At 41.6% G+C, this 18,074-nt stretch overlaps 1 protein-coding gene across 6 annotated transcripts in view; it reads left to right on the top strand.

The window, feature by feature from the left end:
• Window positions 1–18,074, top strand: part of Pgant9 (polypeptide N-acetylgalactosaminyltransferase 9) — a 207,685-nt gene that overhangs the window by 150,353 nt on the left and 39,258 nt on the right. For all 6 annotated transcript variants that reach the window (XM_026813839.1, XM_026813840.1, XM_026813842.1 and 3 more), the window contains 2 exons: window positions 1,932–2,586; window positions 3,622–3,820. In XM_026813839.1, coding sequence (XP_026669640.1) covers window positions 2,337–2,586; window positions 3,622–3,820 — 449 coding nt within the window. In that variant the 5' untranslated portion in view covers window positions 1,932–2,336. The remainder of the gene's footprint in view (window positions 1–1,931; window positions 2,587–3,621; window positions 3,821–18,074) is intronic.

Here is an 18,074-nt window from a genome sequence, read left to right as displayed (position 1 = left end):
GTATTATGGTTTTCATATATAGATTAGTTTAAGATTCGGAACACGTACACATTTTGTATGACATAAACAACACACCACACATCTAGGATAGTTGTTTATCTGTTTTCGTTGAACGTGACCGTTCAAGGGAGGCGGAATGATGCGTTTCTTAGGATTATTTTTTCTCTACCTGCTCAACATAACGGTTTTTAGCAGCTGGAAGCCATTAGCTTAAGACGCGTCGAAGGTTTCCAAATAGCTAAGGAAAAGGTTCTGGTCAACGCATTGCTATTTTTTGGTTGGCTTAGCCGTTTTCTTTGTTGGGAAATTCAACCCCCACTTTTCGAGTTTTTTTTGTCTCTGGACGAAGGAGGTTCGTACAGCAATGAGCAGGGCAGAGGAGTTTCGTCCAGCAACGAGAGAATGTAACGCGAGAAATTCCAAGTTGAATAAATACAGTTCATTTTTGGTTAAACAACATTGAAGTTTTTTTTATTGTAACCATCAACATACGTCACTTCGACCCATCCTGTGGACCGCATCGATTGTGATTGTGGAACAGGACGCAACATATTCTATACTTAAAAACATGCTTCTCGATAATAACGAAACCGTCAGTCCTTCGATAGTTGATGGGTGAGAATCGTACAAAGGCAAATGATTAATTCGTTGGTTAGATCATATTACTACCGTTGAATATTATTTGTTCAACGAACGGGTAGCTAAGGCTAAGTTCATAGCAGGATCTACATTCAGAAGCTTGTATTTCAGGTATACACATAATCGGAAGTTCAGCCGCAAACGAAATTCGCGTGGATGATTTACTTTGGTTAATGAAATCCCGGCTGGTGATGTATTGCTCAATTACTTCGCGTAAGTTAATTTATGGATGTATCTTCGTAGCGCGTATCCCGCCTCGGGCACCGCAAATATGTCTCTAGTAAATACATACATATTTCGTCTCAGTTCTCGCCGTACTAAATCCCTTTCGACGTGCCGTCGCCTAAACTTTTTCAGCCAGTTAGGAAACTTCCGCGGGGAAAAAAAAGAGGAGGAAATCGCCGATTTTTATGTTAATTAAGGTCGAAAGTTGAAACGAAGCAAGTTTCTTCATCAGCCTGATTTTAGTCGGATTAATAAAAGTTCCGACGTGGGACGACTGATTAATCGAGTTTGTACTTCTTATCGCGCCCACTCCGCAACCCTTGTTTCCAACACGTTTTATCAAACCCCCGGCGAACGTGGAACTTGTTCTTTAAACAACGCGTAATTATTAAATTCAGCTACCGCTTAAAGTTGGGAGCGCGACACTGATTGAAATTTCTAACGAAAATTGAAATTTGTCCACGGCGTAGGTCAAAGGCCTAGCCTCTACAGTGAAATTTGATCAGGATTTTCCGCTCATTTTCCTGTACTTAATTACCTTCAGAGAAACACACATATAAAAATAATTTCTCTTCTTGCGTTACATCCAATAATAGTATTCTCAGACGTCTGACTCAACGCGTACCTGTTCCACTGTCCGCCGGGAAATATCGAATTTTTATTTAGTCCGTCACAAGAATTGCAGAAATAGCAATCTCGTCGAGGAGGGAATAAAATGAAACTCTGTTTCACTCGTCAATCACGCGTAGTAATTTATTGAAATAATGAGAGCGCGTCAATATTAATTGACCCATTTATACACATATATACACCAGCATAGTAAACGTAAATTGATTATCGATGTCCGAGCATTAATGCCAGTTTCAATTATGATTATTTATGCGAAAATTTTCGTCCATACGGAATCCGACGTTTTCTGATTAACGCGAGCACATAATTACGTTGCTAATTTAAACGTTATACGAATCGCATTACAGAATTTCTATGGGAACGTATAAATCCATATTCATTTAATACGACGATTCTAACTTCATCGAAATTGATCTATTATTATTTTATCGTTTCAGGTGAAAGGATGCGGTGATATCCGAGGAAACCGAATTAGAAAGTAAACATATCAGCTTCATATCAAATCGCCGGCCACGGAGAAGAACGTCACCGACTTAACGAGGCATATCAAAGGAAAATGAAGGTCCAACGATGATCCCGTGGCAACCGATACGTATCGAGTGTCTCGTCGACACTTGAACGTGATCTGACCGCACCGAGTCGACGACCAATTAAATTTCATTTTTACCTCGCTCCTTTGAAGTCGCACGAAATTCCGCAGAGGTGAAGAAGCGAGGAAGAGGAGAGGATGTTACTCAGGTAACGCGACCTCTCGAGCCGGCTAAACAACGATCTCTAATCGAACCGTGCTCGAACAACCGAAGGATAACAGGTGACAGAACGATCCGCAGTGAAGATCGGCCATGGGTTTTCCTAGGCGAAGATCGTTGTGGTTGAAAGTAGCCGTCCTAGCGACGGCTGCCTGGGCTACCGTGTGTTTCCTCTTGTATACGGAGGACCGTGCCAACGCCAGTGACCAGGCCCTGGCACCGTCCGGCGTAGCCGCGCCCCAAGTGGCCAACGGTTTCGTACCAGTGGTGGGGCCGTTAAGAAAAGAGACGCCGGTCAACGCTCAGTCCAAGCTGAAGATACCCCAGGCTGGCCCGGAGCAAGGTCAGTCTGTAAAACTTTACTTCAACTATTTCTAATAATAATTAACATAATATTTCCTGTAACGATATAATAATTACATTAATATGCGAGGTCATGAAAATTCCAATAATAATTATGACAGCGTGTAAGGTCAGAGTTCGAAAGAATTTGAAAGAGAATTACATAGTCGATGCACGGGTAAAGTTTCACGGCGGCCGAGCCGTCTCGAGCAATTCGTTGCGTTCTTTATCGGGACGCCGGGTCCGAGGCGAAATTATCTCGAAGGTACCCCAAGAAAACCAGACGCATACCTGCGCACGGTGCCAATATGCTGGCGAGGAATAAAAGTCGAGTTTATGCAGGAAAGCTCTTAGAAAAGGGAGACAGCCACGGCCGAATATCTTTCGAGAATTCAATTCGCGCCGTCTTACGTTTCCTCCTCGTCCTTGCATCCCCGCCGGTATCGTTTGTATCTCGTCCGTTCGCCCTGCGTGTCGCTTTTCCTGCGAACGCGAAATTGCTTTCAAAAATGATTTCGTTAAGGTATCGATACCCGAAACTCGAGCGCTCCGATGCTTCACGTATTTGCAAACGAGTGTTCTTTATAGGAACAGAGAAAGTCGAGTTTTGCGATTGTTAAAATATACACTTGTAAAGAGAATAATATTCATATTGGTGTAATGATAATGATTAAGTAGCTCGATAAGTAGTAGGTACGTATGAAATTACAAATTGAAATTGGCTGATGATAGGGACGAGTTTTCGAATATGTTCGTGAAGTTTCAAAATTCATACTGGGAACGGACGAGTCAATTTATCTTGTTAATGAGTTACACATTGGTTTCTGGATTATTACTACTCGCTAGATTATTACTACTCGCTGGCTTATTAGCTCCGTTTAGCAAGTTCGCGTGCAAAAGTCAGTGCTTCAACTTCATAGACAGACCTCGAAATGTGACGTAGTATACGTACGCGATATCGAAATTCTCTAAATTCTTAAGCTCGGTCAATTTAAACGGTCAGATGAAAATGCGTTTGTCACTTTTTTGATTTTAGGTGGCGGCGTGTTGGTCGCTCCTCGCGAACAGGATTCGAGCGCGCCTGGTGAAATGGGGAGACCGGTGATCCTGCCAACGAATTTAACTGCCGAGACTAAGAAACTCGTCGACGATGGATGGTTGAACAACGCGTTCAATCAGTACGTCAGTGACCTGATTTCCGTTCACAGAACACTGCCCGACCCTCGAGATCCATGGTGAGTCGAAACATCTTACCTTACTCAAAGCGTGATGATCAAATCATCGAATTTTTCTACGAAATATTTTATTGCACGTATCCTGCACGAAGGATTTATCAGAATTTTCTCTGATATAATAATTAATAATAACGCGATAATTTTATCATCGAATAGAGTATTTTATTGCATTTGTACTGATGGACAGATGAAGCACCGAAGGATTCATTTTCACTGACATAATAGTTAATAATAGAAAAGAGATGAAGAAGTTAATTAACACGGTGACAGATTATTTTAAATTTGAAATTTAATCTCAGACTAATTTATCCTGCTAATGAAATTACCCTCGTAATAAATAGCAACGAGAATATCAGAAAGTACAGAACAAACTCCATGCAGATAATTAGGAGATGGACAGTTTAATAATGGAATTATCCCATTCCATTGAGTCCTTTAATTCCTAATAAGACAGATTAAACTACAAATGTAGTAGCATCACCGAAACTAGAATAGCTCCGATCGGCTGGCAATCGAGAAGATTACAAGACAGGAAAATAATTCGCACGCCTCGCATCATTGAATAATATAATAACAATAACGGAATCAGCTTCGCAGGCTGATATTATTCTTGAATTTTCGCCCGCGGGAACAGGGAACAGTATGTATTTTCCGTCTTCGTTCGTTGAATATTTCAGCGTACCTTAAAATTACCGTGTATTCCGAAGGGAGACTCGTGGCAGGGGATCTCGAAAAACATGAGATAATGTAGGATTGTAGGGGAAACGCGGCAACTCGAAATTGAAGTTGTTTCCTTTGTTATTATTTAATTAAATTAGTCCGCAGTACATTTAGTTCGAGGCTATATTAAACATCGTGTTTCATTGTCCGGCCGAATGATTCTCCCTGGTACATCGCTGGTCAAAATTATCTCCACTACTTCCTCAGATCCAATAAAATTATTTAATGTAATCAATAAAATAATTAATGAATTTTATTTATTTTAATTGACGACGTATTAGAAATTCATCCAACGTTTCGTTGAACTCCTTATCGATAGCGGCAGCTGGTGTTTAGATACTTTTGAGGTACAATGTATGCACGTCGTCGGGATGAAAGATTTCCGCAAGAAGTTCCAGCTTGGGTAACAAGGCAAAGGGAAAATTGTACGTGCCCGTTTCCCGTCCCAATGCCCTGGGGGGGAGGAGGGTGTATCGCGACAGGGGAAACGACGGACATTTGTTTGTTTCGAGCCACGGTATTGCAACGTCTCGTTAACAAATTATACGAATTACTTGTCGTCGACGAACGAAGAAAGCAATTTCATGGCCCTCGTGGCAAGAACGTTTGCGCGATTAAGCGATTCGTAGGTGCGCTAATTTGTCCCGCGAGACGCTTCTAATGACCGGGAAATGAAGATAAACGATCGAACCCGTTTGTAAAATTTCATCGGAATTTCGGAAATATTTCTCCCTATTAGACGCAGGAATGTAATTAATTTAAACCACCGACTTTTATCTAGGATAAAACATTGCCGCTGTAGAGTTTAGAAAATGAAATCTATTATGAAACGGTCTGCGCGTGGGTGTATCTGTACGACGATCGGAGTCCGAAATACGTTTGTTGGCGATCGTAAATTGCGGGTAAAAGTTAGCGGCGCGCAACGGGCCGGCGACGGCGCGGCGAATTAACCCCATGAATATTAATTGCAATTTACATGATATTAACCGACATTATCGGGACAGGTTGGGCGAAGTTCGTGGACGGCTATTGGCGCCGGGACACGCCGCGGTTCAAACTAAACTAAACGGTTTAAAGGGCGAGGAGAACTGCGTTCGCAGGTGTTCGCGAACAGGTGGCCCTGATTTACGTGGCCCTTAACGCGCGCCAACCGGGACCGATCGGCGGTCGCGACGATGTCCCTCCTCGATTACAGAGGCCGTGAAATTTTCACAAGATCAACGCCAAGCTTCTAGTTAACGCCGCCTGTGAAACTACAGGTTTAGATTACACGGTACAGTCGAATTATCCACTGTTCTTTGATTTCATTGTTTAGCTTGACAAGAATAAATTTAGATCAATACTAAGTAATGAAATGATAAATTATATCATTTAATGATCTGCATTGTATAGTTAATTTATGCATTTAGTAGTTTTACTAAGATTAGTTAATATGTATTTAATCCTAGTCGATTAACGAGTAAATTCGCGTGGAAAGATCTCGTTGCAGCCGGGACGGTGATTCGTGAATATTCAATCGGCCGGTCCCCTGACATATTCATTAAGTCGCAGGAAGAGAAAGTTTATCCGTAACAGATAGCGTAATTGATTTCACGGCTCGGCGACGGCTTGTAGACTATTCTTGGTCCCGCTATTGGGACACCGGGTTTATCGCTGCTTTTGAAGGAACTCTCTCAATTATGTAGAACAAACTCTGACTAAATGAAATTGATGCGCGTTAGGGAAAGTGAACGGCGGAGGCTCGGCGAAATTCTTTAATCAAGTAGCCTGGTGAGATTCTCGTAGGTTTAGACGCTTCATTAGTCGGGTGATAAAAACAGGAAAAGGCACTTTGCACGACTCGTTGTCAATGCAATCAATAATGTCATATTGACAAAACTTGTCTATATTCAAGCTAGTCGTATGACGTTCGTTTAAAGATTCAATATGAAAATTCAGTTTAGATACGTCATTATTTATATTTATTTATAATTTCGTTTGTTAGAATTACCAGTGTACAGTACGATCAATAATGCCACACTGACAAAACTGAGTATCTATATTATTCAAGCTGGTGGTGTCAGGTTTGTTTAAAAATTTATTATTCGGTTCGCCTGAACTTAGATAGTTTGAAATTTTAGTAAGGTACCATTTTTTCACGTCCCTCTTTTTAATTTCAATTATGTCGCGCGAAATGAACAGCGTCACGGCTACCGTGGAAATATGTTTCCGGCTGGTTAAGGCGAAACCAGAAATGAAGTCACGGACGAGTCGACATTAAAATATACTGGCCCGTCATTTTTTCGTCCCCTCGTACAAATTAATATCGTACATAGAAACAGGAGGGAAAGGGTGACAGGGTTCGGCCATTACTCGATTACAATAGCAAACGAGGAGCTCGAAGGTTTAATTGCAATTACGCCGCGAAATAATTAACCCGAAGCCGCGGTTAATTTAATCAGCCGTTTCCTCGAGAACTTTTGCTTATTAGTGCGATCATAACCGATAGGAGATAAGTCGGCGAAGTTCGAGGGAGGAGCTTTTACAAAATTAGCTTCTTTCCACCGATAGAGGATTGTAACTTCGTTCTTCTCAGATGTCCGATTAAATGTATATTCGTCTTTAGGCTTGTTTTAGAAATTTCGTTTGTTAAAACTTTCCTCGAACGGGCAAATTGGCATAAACGATCATCCGATTTATCGCATTGTAATATCCGTACAGAGAACAGTGATGTTCAACAAAAGATAATTCGTGTTTTCTCAAGGTTTTACGGAACGTTAATTTCGAGTGTGACAATCTTACGAGCAAAAGGCTCTCCTTCTGATTTCTCATGTGCTTAATTTAGATTCAGCGAGAGTAGAATCACAGTTGTAACAAGTCAAACGAACGGGGATACCCGAAGAATTTGCATTGAATCCTTTCGATAGTAGTCTGTATACATATGAATTCTATAATATGTAGGCCAGACCGTGGAGCAATATTCTAGAATTAGCCTAACGAGAGAGCAATAAAATATTTTTAGGGTATCAGAGATATGAAAAAATGCTTATTACTCTTCCCAAGAGGCACGTGCCACATTCGTGCACTCCACGAAATTAACCATTACTCCTTTACGAGGTCATTAAAACGCTGCTGTTCTTAGCTTTCTCCCTGTAACAAGTCACTCGTTCCACTAGCCATCCGTAGAAGATCTCGCGAGTCTTATTTTAACGCGTCACGAGATAAGAAAATCGGCATGAGAGAATAAAATTGGTATTTGTACGCGGGTCAGCCGGAAAAAGGAGAGGAGGAAATAAAAAACGCGGTTAACGAGAAGTTATGAACACAGCTTCGTCCAACAGTAATTTCACCACTGCTAAAAACGGTTTTTATTGCTCGTACCGTAACTCCAGAGTCCATCTCCATGGTCTCGCTCTCGCTCTCTCTCTGAGTTATTCTGAAACGGTTGTTAGCATTGTTTGATGTAAGCAGATGATAGGCTTCGCAGTCGCATTGTACATTATTCTTGGTCATTCACTGTCACTTCGATTATAAAATTTAGTCGTTCCTTCGCTGATCTCGTTTTCTCATTACCGTTTCAATTTGACACGCGAGGAGCAAATTCGGTTAAAAATTGAGGAAACGAGGGGTCGAAGTTTGAACACAGGGGAGCGTGACGGATAATTGAAAAATATCTACGCGAGACGACGACGTTTCATGCGGAACGGAAATCGGCCGGTCGCACGCACGTCGCTGCATACTTTTTCATTAGACGCGTTTCTCACGTTCCCACCTACGTATCCCATCCAATCCCCCGGTCTCGCCGGGACTAAATTACGGGTGCGGCCGGTTGCTCGTTTCGCGGAACAAAAGAAGGATTCTTGAACGGCCGACTCGGGAAAAGCTAGAAATAAATAATTGAGTAGATTATTTAAGAGCGCGCCGAGTTTGTTCCCCTCGGGCCAAACGTGGAAAACTGAATCTTAAACCAACACCGACATCTCTCGCTTCGTTTCACTTTGTTCAGATAATTGAGTCGATTTAATACACAAATTAAACGTCGATCGAATTTGATTCCCAGGTGTCGAAAAATTGCACACAGACGAACGGTCTCTGCACTAAAACTCGTTCGAAATACAAATGTAAATTGGAACGAGCTCTCTTTAAACATAAGGTGTTAATCATACTTCTAGACGAATCAAACGGAATACCGTAAAGCAATTTGATCGCATACTTCGTGCAACGTCCGTCGTTCCACGATCAGTTATTGCCTTTGACCCCGGGCCTGATAAAAACGACGCTTTGGGAATACATAAAGCGTTTACTTTAAGACGATTTCATCTCGCGTTCCACGATCACCGCCGTTAATCCGTTTCCCTCCGAGCGAGTAATAAACGTTATAGCTATCAATAAAAGCGAAAATTGGCCATTTTCCGTCGAGCGTTTGATTAAAATACCGACTCTCGGATTCGATACTCTTTGAAGCGTCGTAGTTCCGCTTCTCGATCGAGCCGCGCGCGCGAAGTTAATCCGGTTTGAATCAGGTATGCCTTTGACCGTGGCAGCTCGAGCGCGACGGGAAATGTATATTGCGGATGTAATGAGCTAGCTGGAAAATGGTAAAAGCAATTTTGACTCGAGGGATCGGTGCCATTGGACGCTTTCTCATTCGGAACCAGTTCGCGACAGGAAGGAATCAGTTGACAGCCGGACTGAATCACTCTATGTGGAACAAGTTAGATCCAGATTGAAACCTGTTCCCTTCTCCGTTTGTCATTTAATGCATCGCTCACTTGAACTGTTCATAAGTGAATAACACGCGATAAGTTTTCATAAGAACATTTCCATGCCTTCTTATTATGTAATGTAGCCGTAACAGAAGTAAACGAGTGTATGTGAGAGTCGAATTCTAGAAGGATGTATAAAAGAAATCACACCATCTGCGCGATCTGGTCATTTGCACCTGTCATCGAATCCTCCTTTAATTAGGAGACCCCACCTTGGTTCCTGACCGCACCCTTTCTAAAAGTAAGACGGTTTCAGTAAATTATATTATCCTGAATCAATCCTGTACAAATCTTGTTTCCATTATACTCAGACATTTTGCATAATGAATAAGATAGATAATTGTTGCGTAGACGATTATTAACCAAATATTAAAGAATTGTTTGAACCGAAAGTGAATAAACGCGTCGACGAAAATGATGTTTGCGCGGGGGAAACAACGAGCAGGATGAAAGTGGATTGCAGCATCGCTTCGAACGATCGCGAAGGAAAATCCAAGCAAGATGGTTACAAATAAAGCTGAACCGCGACGCGAATTATTTGCCAAGCTGAATCTCGACTCTCGGTTTTCAATCAAGTCACTGAGAGTGGAGAATTCAAACACGCGTTGGACACCCGAAAGAGGCATCGGCATCGGATAGAATTTTACCCTGCTACTGTAATTAAATTTTTTACTCGGAACCAACTCGGACTGGTTTTAAATACAATTGAATAAGGAAGCTCCTGTATGGATCGCCCCTCTAAGTCAGTTCAGTTATTCGATTGTCATACGAATTCTAGTGTGAAATCTGTCTCTCAAGTAGATTTCGCATTTCATATAATAGAGTTATGACGCAGGTTTAAAAAATTTGTTAGCTAGGGAATATCTCCGGCGATGTTGACAGACAAAAAAATAGAGAAAAAGATTTAATACATTTTCCAATTAAAAAAGCGTTCTATAGTGAATTGCCGTAAACGATGGGATGGGAAAGACATTGTACGAAGCTGCAGTTAAACCGTACATATACGTATGATTCAGCCATTCGTTGCAACAACAATCGCGCCGTTCCTCAAGAATCTCTCGACGAGACAAACAACCCTTTAATGCCGCGGAACGCTCGGCCCTCGAACAATTCCAAGGAAGCGGCTCGCACTCGTCCCGCGCCACGTAACAACACTCAGGAATCGCGTATTTTATGCCACGAAACGCGGCTAACAGGCTGAAACTCGTTGACGATTTCATTCCCGAAGGATAGAACGAAGTTTGGGTGCCGGGGCTTTCGAACAGTCGGTGGCCGGAAGAAATAAGTTGGCATGCAGGCCAAATCGCGACGCGAATGCATAACGATCGGGCGTAGTGCGTCCTATTGTACGTCCTACGCCGTACATCGCCATTCAAAACTATGTCGCAACTCTCTTGTAATAAAGTAACTAATAAAACTACGAACGAGTTTTAGATAAAATACGTTTGTCCGATATTTTTCAGTATTAATAAGAGTATTGAACAATTATTCCTGTTTCATGAAAAATACATGAATTTTTAATTCAATGTCACTTATCGAATTGATGCATTCGTTGCAGTTCATTTTTATAAAGATTTTGATAAGAAAATCAGTTAAATGATTTCTCTCGACTAGTTCGGTGTAGCAAACAAAAAATTGCCAGTGTCCGTATACTTTTGATGGGTAGTGTACCTTCTGAAAACCCATTCGCCGTGGATCCCATTGTGGCATTCGGTTTCCTCCGGGTCCCTTCCGTCTTTAGCTGCGACACTCATGGAAATGGCCATCCCGAATCCGCGATGATACCTACACGCCACTCGTACTCGAGTGCGAGAAACTGGCGCGGTCCGGGAAACCTCGCCGGTCGACTTTTCCTTTTGAGCACCAGAACCGAGATGAGAAATTAATGCCCTTTTCTAGTTTCCCACTCTCCGTTTTAATCACTGTTTCAGGACGCGATCGAGTTATAATTGGATAAGGGAAAGTTTGATTCGAGGAAACAAATTTTGAAATTAGAAGTTGATTTCAGTAGCTTCGATCATGGGAAAAGTTTTATTTAGTTTTCAAATTATTCTCCGGACTAGACATTGTACGAAAACGTATTTAGGTTCTTCGTGAAATAATTAATTATAACACGTTGCTACGTTCCTTGCCTAATTAACCCTCGTTGCTCGACCTGTTTATTGAAGCAAGAGCAGCGGCTCTTCAGCAAACACCAGCCAGTAAACGTATCTATTATAATCCTCTGGTGAACGATTTTTTATGCTCGTCTTTTAGTACTAATTAACTGTCTATGCTGGATCTGCAGTGCGCGTCTCACGATTCACGACTCGGATGAAAACCGTGTGTTTGTTCGCGCCCCGGTGGTGATTCGATCGATGTCGAATACGCGGTTCCCACTTTCAAGTGAAGTGGAAGCAAGCTAGGCTCTGGTTCGCGTCGGTATTTACGTAGCTTTTATCGACTCGCCGCACGGGCTTAAAAATCTGAGCAAAGTCTGTTATGTACATCGATGATCCCTCGCCTCGCCCACTTCAGCTCGACGTAGTAAAGAACGCGTGAAATTCGAGATGCAGATCGTATGACGCACTGGAAAATGGAAACTAATACCTAGAATGAATTATAAAATTGTGATAAATCGAGATCGATAAATTAGGAATGTGAACCTTGGCCATAAGTATTACGACGTTTTCCAGGAACGAATGGTAGGATCTCCCACAGAGAATAGACCCGTTTTTGAAAACTCGTAATTGTCAGTTGCGTAAAACGAGGCACGAGCACGAAAATTAGCGGTGGTCAGGCGGACGTAAAACTGAGGGAAATGGCAGATGGGCCAGCGTTTCCGCGAAACCGCGTGTCCGCTATTCTCGACTTGAAAAATTGGCAAGTGCAGCGGTTCGGTGCACGTGTGCGCGAAAAAAATTAGCTGCGTTTCCTCGTCAACGGTTGTATATCGCCTGTCCCGTTGCCCGCGCAACCTGTAATCTATTCAACGAGGTACACTCGCTTTTCTGACACGATTCTACTCGGTGCCATTGCTCGCACATCGACGAGGCTTCCGCGAAGCGCTTTTCGCGGAATTGGAATTATCTATTTTTAGAATTAGTCCGAAGTCGGTTTCATTATTGGCCACGGATCAATGAGAAGGAGTCGATATTTGACTCGCCTCTGTAAACCATTTTTATACCTCTCTGCTCGTTACGGCCGGACCGTTTTAACTCGATGTAAGCCGCTTTTTTCAATTTTTCGCCACTCGGTTGCCCGTGGATTTGCCATGCACAAAATTGAGCTGACTCACAGTCGATTTCGTGTAAACGCATAAGTATAAACCGCAATCTGGCCCCGGGTAATTCCGGCTTGAAAAATGGTTCGCGTTTGATTCGTCTGGCTGATGGAAACTCGTTGAACCGCGTATCAGCCTGGAATAGCTTAAAACGCTGCACCAGTTCCGCGATTAGGTTCCGTTTTATCGCTGCGCTTTCCACTGAAAAATTCCTCTCCAATATTTGTTTTCAATCTTCTATCATTTTCATATTTCGTCGAACGTTTTCACGTTGTCCTTTAAATGGAACATCGATCGGACGAAGTCAGTTTATTTTGTGATATAAAATTATTCCATCTGCGTCGCACGCTGCAGGCAGATAAAAATCGGTGAAACGTTTCATATGATAACCGGTGCACTTGGATCGAGTACAAACGGGTGAAGAAGTATAAATTTATTGGGAAGAGAGTAGAGTCGTTCAGTACTTGGAGAACTCGTGGTTACGAATCTGATTCGTTGCTGACCCTTCTCGCGCAGTTCATTTCCACTTTGCAGTAGTTCCCGGCCGTAGGTAGTCGATCCGCCGCAAGTCACTTTTTACATCTGGCAGAATTACCCCCGCAACGCTAACTTCTGCCGGGTCTCGGTTCCCCTCGTTACCCTTGCATAGAACTTGCCCCTTTACGCGCGGGAATTGTTACCTTGTTACTTTTGATTTATCTCTCCGAGGAACCGAGGAGATTGTTCGACCGTGCCGGAAACCTAGAACGCGAATTTTTTCAAACGATTCCCCGACACTTCGCGTGTTAGATTACCCTTTTAACGTCTCCGTCTTATTTCAAACTTTTTTTTTACTTCCCCCCAGGTTTTCACAGAGGTTTATTCGCGTCCAGCTGTAGTATTGTTCGAATTGAATGATCGAACAAAGATTGCAAAAAATAAAATGTTAACTGGGAATAAAATAATTCAAATTAATTATAATTATAACATAAAATGGTGATCGTTAGCTGCGATTGAAGCTACACACAAAAATGTTGAATTACACACTAAATAAAGGATCACTAATGATTATCGTCACCTGCAATTGAAGTTCTATATAAAGAATGTGGAATTTAAAATTAAATAGAGAATCATTGAACAGGATGCCCATTTAGACTCCATTAGCAGATCGCATGACTCGGCGCATTCTTCGTGCCAATTTCCGGTTGCATAATGCATCTGGTCCACCCTAAATCTTCCTCGGCATCGTCCCTCCTTCCCTGAACCTATAATCTCGGTTACCAGCACGGATTAGATTAAGTGAAAGCGCCTTACCACCTTAACGATGATCGACGTCCAAGATCTTAGGTCCACGTCGTATAAGTAAGATTCTGTGTATGGCTACGAGCGTCCTTCGTCGATCACAGGTGACAACCGGCTAACTACCAAGATTGTTCAGTCAGTTGGAAGGAAAGTTTTCGCATGGATCCACGAAAAGCTCTTCTACATTCTAATAGGATGAAAAAATTTCGCAAAGCTGATGATAAGAATTTTGATATAATAAGAAAAGACGTATTTTGTAAAGTAGAAACTGTCGGGTCCGAAGGTACGATTCGTTACCAGTGTTAATGAAGGACTCTTCCAGTTCGTTGTATGAATATTTATTATAAAACAGAATTAGATGGCTACACTGGGAAATATAACTAGTAATGAAATATAATGATTAACGACGATGATTATGAAATAGCGTCAAGTCTTCTGAGGTTGCGTTCGCATATCACAAACGAAATTAATAAATCCCCGATTATAAATTCTACACATTTTTTAATAAGCTGATGTGAAGCTTGTCAGCCAGTAACAATTTTCGTTAGGATTTAGTTCCAGATGACTTCTTACGATTCGAAGAAGTAGTTTCACACGGCTGAACGTCAGTTTCCTACTTAAGTTTGCAACGTGCCGAGCATCCAACTCGTAGCTCTCAGTAGATTTTAGCTTAGAGAACTTTCGTAACCCTCGTTCCTCCTTGTTTAAGATAACATAGAATTTAAATTACCTATTGGCCAACGTTCAGTCACCTCGTTATCAGAAACAGGGTGTTGACCAACGTGTGTTTAATCAGATTGAAAAAGCACCTAAATACATAATAAAGAACTATTAGTGCTGATTTTTGTTTTAGAAGAACAGCAGACTCAAATAGGAGAGGTCTAACTATCGTTCTAACCAATTTAATTACGCCGGAGACTCGTGATTTCTATCGCTTCCTACCTCCTCGCAGCGTTAACTCATTTATTTATCTAATCTTAGGATCGAACATTGCGCAACGATTTTTCTAATAGAATCAGTCGACGTAATTAAATTTGTGAGACTCTTGTAATTCTATTCCCTTACGCTGGCTCTCTCGAAAATAGGCTAGCCCATTGGACAGCTGAAAAATCGAATTTACTTGTTTCACATTTTTACTCATTCATTTTCCTTGTAATAAGAGAATTATTTCATTATGAAGTCGGATTGCAACCTGGCATTATTATTGTCATTATTTCAAAATAACACGTGCTCGTCTTCTTTTACAAATTAAAATGTATCCGGCTTGAAATAATTAAAACTTGGCTTTTTCTACGATATCATATTTTTTATCAGTGGAAACTGAATATTTATTTTAATCTTTATACTATAAATATGCACAAGCCTGCAGGCCATTAAATTTTTATACGCATTAGAAGATACGATTTTATCGTGAATTCGAGTTTCATCGTAGATTTTGAAAAAATGTTTAATAACGCTTCGAAAAAGCACATTTCAGTTATTAATCTTTCAATACCGTGCAATGCACTTCGGATGTTTTACATTTTTGCATATTTTCTTCTATAAATAAAATCGTTCGACGCGACGGAAAGTTGAGTAACGATAATGATCATTCCTCCAGGAACAGACTCGCGTCTTCGTTCATGAGAAGTTCATTTCAAAAGTTCCCGAAGCGCAGTCCCTCCCCAAGTATAGCATCGCGTGAAAATTGCAACGAATTTTGTTTGAAATTGTATTTAATGTATACGGTTCCTTTAAAACGTTGTAAGTCGAAATAACGCATTGTGAAAGTTTCAGTGTGTAAGAAAGTTGTCGTTTCAACGCGGACCGGAAGTTTTCGCGTAGCTGGAAACAGCATTAAATCTCGATGCGAAATTTCTAATCCAGGATTACAATGAGAATCGCTTCGGTGATAATTCATACCAGGAAATAATATAAATCAATCAGTCGCGATTCCATATAAATAAAATCCTCGTTCCAAAAGTGAATCTTGAATTTTGTGAGAAAGGAGAGGAAAATGTGAGAGAGGAGAGTACACTTTTTATTGTAAACTAGTTCTTTTACAATTGTTGGGTCTTTGGGACTAAATTCGCATAACCACATATTCCGAGCCTACTGGTCATAATTCATCGTAGATTTTGTCTAATTCTATGACCTCACGGGCAGTCTGTGTACTCCTTTGATGCGTTTCTAATTCGTGTTTTCCCATTCTGTTTATTCTCACTTTTTACGTTGGGCTCGCATAGCTTACCGAGAGGCAGTCTCAGAGGAGAGAAGGTTTCTCATCCAAAAGTGATCTTATTATGCATACGGTGGGTTTTCGGCGCGCTGCTCTCGCGAAATTAACTCTAATTAAGATTATCTATGGCCATCCCGTGAATTTACACTGCGAAACGTCCAATTAAGACAGCGCGATAGACAATGGGATTGCACAGTCACGAAATTGCACGGTCCAAGGACGGGGCCCGTGCAAACAATCTTACCCCGTTCCCATTCTAACGTACCTTATGGCCCGCAATCATTTTGTTCGATACGATATTTTTCGTTAACGGGCCAGATCCTTAATTGAGTCGATGCGAGGGTAAATGTTTAACCGAGCAGCCGAGACCTCTTTCTTTTTTTATCACCGTCTATCCAGTTGCGCAACCGGGCTTCGCTCCCCGTCATTATGCTGTCTTCCGTGTTATTTTTCCTCTTCCGGTGCAAATAGCAGGCAGTAAATTTTTCTCCCGGGGAACTACGTACAACTCGCCTTTACACTGAGAAATGTTGAGAGTTATCACATCGTGCGGGATGTCTTAAGAAACTGTAGAACATTCTTCTGATATTTACTTGTGTTCCTCTCCTGGTGAGGTAACATTATTCACACGTAGGCGAAATAACAGAACAAAGAGAGACGTCAAAAATATAGAACAAGAAATAGGAAACGGGGAAACAATTAAATAACGAGAAATAGGAGATGCGAGATCGTAAAATAGTAGAGGCAAAGTAAACCAGGTCAGCCGATGATAAAATAGCACGCAGCAAGAGAAATATTTAACGAGACACGCGCCTTTACACGTGAGAAATAAAGGAAGAGATGCGACGTTACAGATTGCCAGATGTGCCACGTTTCGCTTCGTCCTTCCGAGAGAAATGCGTTGCTCGGCTAAATACGGCGCCCGTTCCTTTTTCTACAATTTCTAGCTATGCAAACTCGTTACGCATTCTCCCTTCCTCGGGAGAAATATAAGAACAGAATGGGAGCTGGCGAGGAAAAGGGAAATGGTTCGTTTGAAACCGAGGAGAAGAGGACTGATCATTATCCGAGTGGGAGCCGAAAGGATGACGCAGAAGTCTGGACTGAAAGAACGAATGAGACGGGAGTAAGGTTCCTTCTCAAGGAGGAATGAGTGCACGAAGAAAGAAACGAGTACGTGCTTATTTCGACGCCTCCATTTCTAGCTTCATTCGTAAGAGTCGTTCTTTGATTCGGCGTCCGTTAAAAAGATGTTCGTACGCTTCGTTACGCCTTGCTGCTTTTTATCGTAAACCGTATTGAGTCAAAAGTCCACCGAGAGAACATTCTTCCGCTGTTTCAGAAATTTGATAAGCGTAAATGTAGTTCAGTGGTGCTCATGTTCACCCGATCCATCTATTATTTTTGCTAATATGAATCAGCTAATATTCGGCCAGTCGGTAATTTTCATTTCTGTATGCGAAGCCACCGTCGAGGTAGCAATTTTCCACCGATGCCTCCGTAATCGATTATCGTGAATCTTTCTCTCTCAATATCTCTCTCTCTCCTTCTTCAGCGAGAAGCCAATCGAAAGAACTCTCTACACCCGCACAAAATGGAAACGTTGCTGTCTGCTCGTGTAAAACATTGTTCGCTCATGCAAATAAATATACGAGTGCATCAGTCCGTTACAGAATTTTATTCACACGTATTTAGTTACGTTCGATAGAAATAAATATGTTGTCGGGGAATATGGTTCAATATTTTTGTGCGGAGTTTGATCAGTTCTTACAGCGTATTTTTCAGAATGCTCTTTATTGTATCGTTGATAAATGAAGGTGTGCGACGTTGATCATAACAACGTGATATCTGTAATTCTTCTTTAATTACGGATGATGTATAGAACCGCATAAGTCAGTTTCAGCTAGCGCTGAAAGTTGAGGATACTTCGGAAAGTTATATTTCACGGGTAAATTGAGATAGAATACTTCATTCGCTCTCGTAAGAGCAAATAAAGTTTTCCCCGAGTTCGAGTCGTCGTTATAAAGT

The sequence above is a fragment of the Ceratina calcarata genome, unplaced genomic scaffold, assembly GCF_001652005.2.
Source record: "Ceratina calcarata isolate Rehan_Ccalc_2016 unplaced genomic scaffold, ASM165200v1 scaffold351.2, whole genome shotgun sequence".
Lineage (NCBI taxonomy): Eukaryota > Metazoa > Arthropoda > Insecta > Hymenoptera > Apidae > Ceratina > Ceratina calcarata.
The sequence above is the reverse complement of the archived record's forward strand: the minus strand, read 5'-3'. Positions and strand labels throughout refer to the sequence as shown.